Genomic DNA, 8,414 nt, shown 5'->3' with positions numbered 1-8,414 from the left:
TGTGTGTGTGTGTGTGTGTGTGTGTGTGTGTGTGTGTGTGTGTTTTCCCTTACCCATTATATTTTTAGCCACCTCAAAGAGTAAACACGAGGTACTTGATGGATGAATGAATGAATGAATAGTCACTAAGTGGTGTATCTATTAAGCATGCAGGGCTATTGAATGCACTATTGAAGAAGAAACAAGCTCAGTACTATATCCCTTTGAATTTATTATATCTGACCTAAGAATTAGCCAATTTAAAAAGTACAAACAGACAACCATATAAAATTGGGGTGGGCGTGGGGGTGGGGGTGGGGAAAGAATCTGCTAAAACTACAAACACAAAATAAACTTAACATAGTAATGATAAGAGTCATTTCCCTTCCACAGCATAAAGAAAAATACCGTGGAAAAAGCAGAATTTTAGGAAATCTGTGAATATGAAAAAGAATATTCAATCTAAATTAAAATACAGATTCTGAAAAAGGAACAAAGTACGAAACCAGCTTAGGCTAGATCAGATATATGGACCACTTTCCTAAATAACCCAAAAACTGTCTTCTAGGATTACAGACTCCATGGAGAATGAAGGAAAAAGAAAAAAGCAGAAGGGAAAGAAACAAGATGTAAAGATTTTCTTTTCATTATTTTATACAAAAATATAAGCCAATCTAAAGCACTCAATGCCTAGTACACACTAAGTGTCAATAAATACGAGACAATCAAGAAATCCACACATCAAATGGCACCAGCTTGCGGGGCCACTTTGCTGCAGAGCTCTAGAGGGCACTGTTGGCAGGGTCGTCTACGTGAAAGGCACCCCCTGGAAATGAGCCTCAAACAGCTTCCATGGCCAAACACTACAGCCCTGCTCCTGTAAATGTTTCAGTCTCCAAGGCATCATAGACCCACAATCTTCATAACCACAAAACATTCAAGTTGTCATTGTTTATATTCCAGAAAAGTAAATATATAAAGGAGAGGTTCAATGATTTTTCTGTGAGGTAGCATCCTAAGATTTATACCCGCAATGTATCCAGGATACTGTGGGGGCAGGGGGTGGTACAAAAGAATGGTCTCAGACACTGTATGGATATTCTTTAACTCTCACAAATTAGATCAGATAAAGTTATTCTGCAAATTGATGGGATAAGGCATCCCAGTTGTAAATCCCTGTGTAAATGAGTGCAGGGTGACTTTTCTAAAACCTTCAGTATGTAAGAATTCATATTTAAATGACCTTCTGTGAATTAGGTTTCCTTGTAATTTCTATACACATTCATGAAGACACACCATCAGCATTGAAAGATAGCCAAGCCGCAAGAGAAAAATCCTAATACATTGACAAGACAATTTCCTTTAATAATGTAGTAAGATAGTCCAGCTATATTCCTTGTTAAGCTGAATTTAGTTCAAATAATTAAAGTACTTTGTTCACTTTGTGATAAAATTAGACATTCGCAAAAACAGGTTTCCGAAAATTCACATAAATTTATTTTTGCAATAATCATTTAGGGCAGGAGCCTTTTAAAAACTGCATAGAATTGGCATTAGGTCAAGATGAAATAACCTGATTTCTAAAAAGTCATTCATCACAGGTCTTACTAGATTTGCATAAAAGTAGTATGAGGTGTCTGCTTAGTAATTACACAATTTTTTTGCCTTATTTTATTTATTGCTTTACTTGGAAAACTTACCAACATAATTTGCCAACCAATTTTAAACCAGATCACTTTAAACCAGATCATCTCATCTAATGTATAAGACACACTAACAAAAGGAGACAGGAGGAAAGGCACTTTAATGTTAATTTGTCTAAGATTATTTTTGAGCATGAAACAGCTAGCGTGAAGGTGGGGTTTCTCAAAGTTGCCTGCTCATGAGACTTACCTGGAGTGCTTTTGCTTAAAAGTGTGGGTTCCCAAGTCTCATCCCTAGAGGCGCTGATTCCTGAAGTTTGGGATGGGGCTCAGGAATGTGTATTATTAAGAGCACCTGGATAAGTTTTACTATCAGGCAAATCTGGGAAACATTCAGTGTCATGGAAAGAATACTGACCTAGTCTTAGGGTTCAAAACATCAGGTTAGCCAGCTCTTCCGTGAGTCATTACCCGAGTCATTTATCTCATTGGAGCTAAATTTCCTCAGTTGTAGAAACCAAAGCAAACCAAAACCAAAACCAAAACTGGCTTTACTCTATAAACCCCGTGAAGAGAGGAACCAGCTGCTCATGACCCTGTGCGTCGTCTGGCACCTGGCACAGAGCAGCCTCTTAATTCACATTTGTTGACTAATTCACTATTTTGATAACCTGTAAGATTCCTTCCAACTTTCAAAATTATATGATTCTAAAATGAATAAGTAAAAAACAATTCATTTCATCAGCCATGTACAAAATAACAATTATTCTCAAAACAAAATGTAAACCAAAAGAGGCCTCCACTCCTTTTGACTGGTTTCAGGGATGCATGCTCCTGGTGAGCATTTCTTTCTTTTTTTTTAAATTTTATTGAGGAACAGGCATGGTCATTGGTTACACATTGCTTTCACGCTACAATGGCATAGTTGACTCTTTTAAGGAGGGCACGGCTTACAGTGGCCCATGCGGGGATTGAACCCGCAACCCTGGGGTTATCAGCACAATGCTCTAACCAACTCAACTAACTGGTCACCCTCCTGGTGAGCATTTCTAAGAATCTGATTTGGGGATCTGATCTCAGATCTTCCTCACAGTTGCAGTGATGCTTAAAGGTAATGAATTGGAAGGACTCAGCACAATGTCTGATTCAGTAAAAGTGAGCTGACTCTGGAAAACTCAGTAAATTTTGTGGAAAACCAAGGTAAGTTCTCTGGCTATACATGCAGGAGTACTGTCATCACAACGTGACTTTTAATACTTTTGTTACTTTAGTCTCAAAACGTACCGTCAAGTAACAAGGCCAGAATTATCAGGAGCCTTCCCTGGCACATGTGGATTGTGCAGAAGTGCTTTGGAAACTAATTATGGAGGAAAAATAAGCCCTGAAAACTCGATTTCTAACATTTCAAGTTTACTTTAAAATTAAATGCTCTTATTGCTTTAAAAATTTAGCAAATTAGCTACTTAAAGCCTTCCATATATTGTTTCTAATAGAACTTAAAGGAGTGGTTCTGAAAGGGGTTCCCCACACCAGCAGGGCAGCATCACCTGGGAAATGCAAATTAGTGAGCTCTGCCCCTCCCCCCCTCACGCCTAATGAATCAGAAATTCTGGGTGCTGGGTGATAAAACCAATGATTCAAGTCTTCCAGATGATTCTGATGCAAACAGAACTATGAGAGCCACATAAACGGGACTTCGTTATAAAAACAAACTCAAAGAAAACTGAGTTCATCTTTTCATAAACCTCCTATAATGTATACGATTTGAAAAAAAACCACATCATATGTTTATTCAACTGCATAACAATACACTCAATTAGAAAACACACAACAAACACACTTTTGTATAATAACTTATGTTTCCTCCTTTTGGAAAAAAATTCCAAAATATTGATCCTGAAATGAAAACTGGCTTTTAGGATATTCAAGTCCTAATTTCTCAATTTTACAAGTAAAATAAAAAATTTTAATGAAAATATCACCACGTATTACCAAACTTAATTTTAATAATATTAACACATTAACCGTAAAAAATGAGACTATGAATATACAATTGAAAGTCACAAGGTTTGGGTCTTTTCTTTTTTTAATCCAAATAGCAATTCTGATTTCGAACTAGTGATGTGTAAGATTCTAAGGGTAACTAGATATTTATGATTATATGTTCTATATAAACTCAGCTACAGAATATTGAAAATCTTAAAATTATGTTTTCTGAGATACCAGCAAAGAAGAAAGAGATGTTACATTTGAGGGTGGGGATGGGAGTACTGAGGAGAGAGACGGAGAGCCACCCACGGTCACACGCTTCAGTTACAAGTGAAGGAATTGGAGAAGACACAGTAAGAAGGTTCTAGAATGACCGCCCAGTCTACATTGTTCTACAGCTTTGAAGAACATGACTCAAGTGTATTTTTCCCACATTTTCCCCCAAGCCATAGAAATCACCCAGAGAAAGAGACTGAAGTAAATGTAAAGAAGACAAAAGCCAGTTCACGTAATAACAACTCCTAGTCAGGAATGTTAAATGGCAGCCTGCTGATGACCTCTCCAGATTCGGTGACAATGGCATCATAAACCCACCTTCGGCTGCAGCGGCACTCAGGCCCACACTTGTTGGAGTTGCACTTGGGGCAGGGGTAGAAGCAGCCCAGGCAGTTCTTCTCCAGGCAATCGCACAGATCAGCGTCATTACAGAGGAGCCGGCCGCTTTTATTGTACTTCGTCAGAACTCTGCAAAGGAAAAGGATGACACTAACACCACAGTGCAGTTTTCCTTAACATTGAGAGTCAATTATTATTCAGCAAACTTCGTAAATACGATGCTTTAGCTCAGAGAAAATGGTGCCCTAGAGGTTACCCAGCAACACTTCAGAATATTGTCTGGCAGTGATGTCCTTGGAAATGCAGCCAGCATGTGACCAATTTCCAGTGCAGCTAAGCTTGTCATCATTTTCCCAGCATCTGGGGAATGTAATATTCCACCTACGCAAATTACGAAGAATAGCTGATTAAAGCTTCTTCCTATAAACGCACCAATTTTTCCTTTAAAATATAACAATCCTAATGGAATTTTCCCTAGTAAATGCCCCTCTTTTTTCTTTCTTAAGAAAAAAAAGCACTACAGTGAATACAATACATTCATTATTTTTAATGAGCCCAACACTAAAACTTAGTTACTACCATTATCATTAAAAAAGTAAATAAATAAAACAACTCCTTTGCTAACAGTCTCCAATGCCATTGCTTCTGTTCTTTTCTGATGCTGTGTTCCTCCCAGAGCGGAGGGAGGAAACAGGTGACAAGATGGTAGGATTCCCCACAAGCTCCGAACAGAGGCCAGAAATCCTGTGCTAGAGGACAGCACCTGAGTCTATACCTTGTTTCGGGTTCCCACGCTTTGTCAGCCTCTACAATATGTCCAGGAGGCAAAAGGCTTTCACAAGAATTCCACCACCATCTTAAAACCAAACCATTTGGAAATAAATCCTTCAAAACTGAGCTGCTGGAAAGCCTTAGAATGCCAGAAGTAACTCTGTGCAGCCTTGTATCCGTTATTACCAGCCGAAGTCAAAAAAGGTTGTGCCTAAGCTAGTGTGCGGAAGTTATGAGCTTCCGCCCTTGGTCCCCAAGCAGACATAACACCTCCTCTCTTCCTGCTCAGCTAAGTAATGCTGTTCCATCCTCTCCCCTCTCCTAATAAAGCAGGGAAGGTTGGAGGTCAGTATGTGCACTTGCTGCCCGATTAGCACACTTCAGTGGGAATGCTTCCAAGGAGGGTTTACATTTGAAGCATTTCGTCTGTGCAATGAAAGCTTCCCCCACCCCCTCCCAAGCCCACCAGCGAATTCAGGTGTCAGCGGAATTTAAAATCTATTATGAGAATGATGGGAGTGGGCGGTCATCACATTCCATCCTTCTCCCTTTGCCTTAACCTGAATACTCCCTTGTCCTAACTCAGGCATCAAGACACAGATTTTATAGTTTCCTGTCTATCCAATACTGTCTTTTGCAAAATTTGAACCATCATACATATGAACAAAACACATATGCTCGGATAAAGAAGAAACATAAAACAAGCTTCCATGTGCCCAGTGCCCAGCTTCATAAAAGAGTATTGCACCTTCGAAGTGCTCTTCACATCCCGCGCCTCACATCCCTCTACCCAGGCCTCCAAGAGGAACCACACCTTGACATTGTAAAAATCATCTCCTTGTTGTACTTTTAGTTATACCACACATGTCTGTATCCCCAAGTGTACTGCGTTTTTCCTTCTGTAATTTTGCTTTTTTATTCTACTACATGATTTGAGATTCATCCCTGATGGTGTGTATAGCTGTAGTCAAACATTTTTACTTCTACTCATGTATGTATTCCACTGTGAATATACAAGGTGCTTATCTTTTCCATGTTGGGTAGGCATTTGGATTCTTACTACTTTGTTTTCTTTGCTGTTGCAGTGATGTTATGAAACTTCTTGAACATGTCTCCTAGTGTACATATGTAACAGTTTGTCTAGGATATATACCCAGGAGTGAAGATGTTGGGTCATAAGGCACACAGGTAATACCAAGCTGATTTTGAATAGTGGTTGTACCATTCTACATTCAGTTCATGGTCCGTAGCTCCATCGCCACTGATACCTCAGACTAAACTCTTTGCCTATCTGGGGAGTGGGAATGAGGCACTTCCCCAAGCTGTACTGATGGGGTTCAGTATCCTGAGTGTTTATTAGCCTTTCCTTCTAGGAAATGCCTGTTCGTTGTTTGGTTCATTTATCTCATAGGAAATTTATCTTTTTCTTATTGACTTGTAGAATTCTATCTATATTTTGAGCTAACTTTTTCAATCCTACCTTGTGATTTGTCTCTCATTATTTTTAGGGTTTCTTTTAATGGGCATACATTCTTAATTTTAATGTAGTCGAATTTATCAACCTTTTCCTTTATGATTTACTTAGTTTATACTTCTGATGCACCAGCAGTCATTGTACTTATGATACTTCTGTGCCTATTTGATACCTGAATCCATTCCCATGATTATATTATTTCTCCTTAGAAAGATACATCTTTCTTTCGGTCATCTCTTCTGAAGCCTTTTTATTTTTTAATTGATTCCTAGTGTGGGATTAGTTTATTTTTTGAAGTTGCTAACTTCCAGACACGTGAAATGATATTGCATTTTAGAAAACATCTTTTAAAAATCACAAACTAGAGGCAACCTTTATTTACTTTGCTTTATCAAGGAGAATTTCATACATTTGATCTAACAGATCAAAGGTAATAAATCATGATCTTACTTGCTTTTTACAGAAAAATATTCATTCATCTTTGACATCCGTGCTTGCTTTCTCTGCTGCCTTGTTTCGGGATTAAAGTCGGCTACCTGGGGTCCAGGGTTTTGAAACGCCAAGCATCTTAACTGCCGTTCTATTTGTTGCTATAGAAGTAATAAAATATATTAGTAGTGAGAACTAAATAGTTCTATCTGTTTTACATTATATCAAAACAAATTTTCTATAAGTTTTACCATAGTGGAATGAAAGTACAGCTGTGAAATAAGTACAACTTAATGCCATCATTACTCTTCTCAGGAGCACGGCGGATGTTCAGAGCAGAGACAGCAGGATAAGCCACCCTATGTTCACATCGGGGCTCTGCCACTCAGTGTTGTGCTGTGAGCAAGTTCTCACTTCTGTAGCCTCAGTTTCTCCTTCTGTGAAATGGGGTTCACAATCTTATCTTGTGATAAGGATTAGGTGAATTAATATATAGAAAGTTTCAGAACCATGACTAGCACAGAATAGGAGAAAAAGCAAGGGCTTGTTAAATAAACACGCTTGACCATATTCTGTAAAATACTCCACTCCAAGGGCAGGATTTCGTGGCACAGTACACTGGGCTAAAAATCAGGGGTCTGAGAGGCACAGAGGTGTGTGAGGTGGGGCCAGCTTAGCAGTGAGCAGTGCAGAGGAGGGAAAATCCTAGCATGGCGGCAGCAGGTGACAGTGGAGCGGGGGCAGAGGACCTTCCTGAGGAGTCCTGCCTGAGCCCACCTTCCCACCCGAGTCCGGGGCTTCTCAAGGATGCCCAGATTGGGAACTCCCCAAATACCATGGGCTCATAATATCCAGATACCATACCAGTTGCTTTTGTCCAATTTGATAGTTTTTCTCAGGAGAACTTCGACCTGTGGGTCCCTCTTGAGTGGCATTGTTTTTTTCTGATTGTTCGTTCATTTCTGATCACTAAAAAAAGCAACTGGAAAAAAAGGAAAACACATTAATTTCATACATCTATCCCCGGTAACAATCCTGTGACTTTCCTGCTGTCTCCCTACATCTTACTTTCTTTCAAAACCAGACTTCCATCTGCACTCCTGGTGTCTTTTTTACCACTCATTCTTTTTTTTCTGTTTCGTTTGTTCATTTATTTTGATTTTTGGATTCCACAAGTAAATGAAATCATCTGTATCTTACCACTTACTCTTTTTTTTGTTTGTTGTTTTTAAAGATTTTTATTGGGGAACTGGGGAGGGGAACATTGTGTTTTTCCAAGACCCATCAGCTCCAAGTCAAGTTGTTGTCCTTCAGTCTTACTTGTGGAGGGTGCAAGCTCAGCTCTAAGTCCAGTCGCTGCTTTCAATCTAGTTGCAGGGGTGGGGATGGGGGTGGGGGTGTGTGAAGTCCACCATCCCATGTGGGAGTCAAACCGGCAACCTTCTTGCACACTGAGTCATCTGCCCAATGGCAGCTTGCGGCTGCTCAGCTCACGGTGCCATGTTCAATCTTAG

General features: G+C 39.4%; 1 protein-coding gene across 1 annotated transcript in view; it reads right to left on the bottom strand.

Annotated features, from left to right (window-relative positions):
* Nucleotides 1–3,609: 3,609 nt before the first annotated feature.
* ARL14EPL (ARF like GTPase 14 effector protein like) overlaps nucleotides 3,610–8,414 on the bottom strand; it is a 26,790-nt gene continuing 21,985 nt past the window's right edge. The window contains exons 2-4 of the mRNA XM_019651244.1: nucleotides 7,765–7,882; nucleotides 6,922–7,061; nucleotides 3,610–4,355 (exon numbers count right to left, since the gene is read on the bottom strand). Of these exons, the coding sequence (XP_019506789.1) occupies nucleotides 4,133–4,355; nucleotides 6,922–7,061; nucleotides 7,765–7,860 (459 nt within the window). The 5' untranslated portion in view covers nucleotides 7,861–7,882 and the 3' untranslated portion in view covers nucleotides 3,610–4,132. The remainder of the gene's footprint in view (nucleotides 4,356–6,921; nucleotides 7,062–7,764; nucleotides 7,883–8,414) is intronic.

Source organism: Hipposideros armiger, unplaced genomic scaffold (assembly GCF_001890085.2).
Source record: "Hipposideros armiger isolate ML-2016 unplaced genomic scaffold, ASM189008v1 scaffold_156, whole genome shotgun sequence".
Lineage (NCBI taxonomy): Eukaryota > Metazoa > Chordata > Mammalia > Chiroptera > Hipposideridae > Hipposideros > Hipposideros armiger.
Note: the sequence above shows the minus strand (reverse complement) of the source record. Positions and strands in the feature narration are given on the sequence as shown.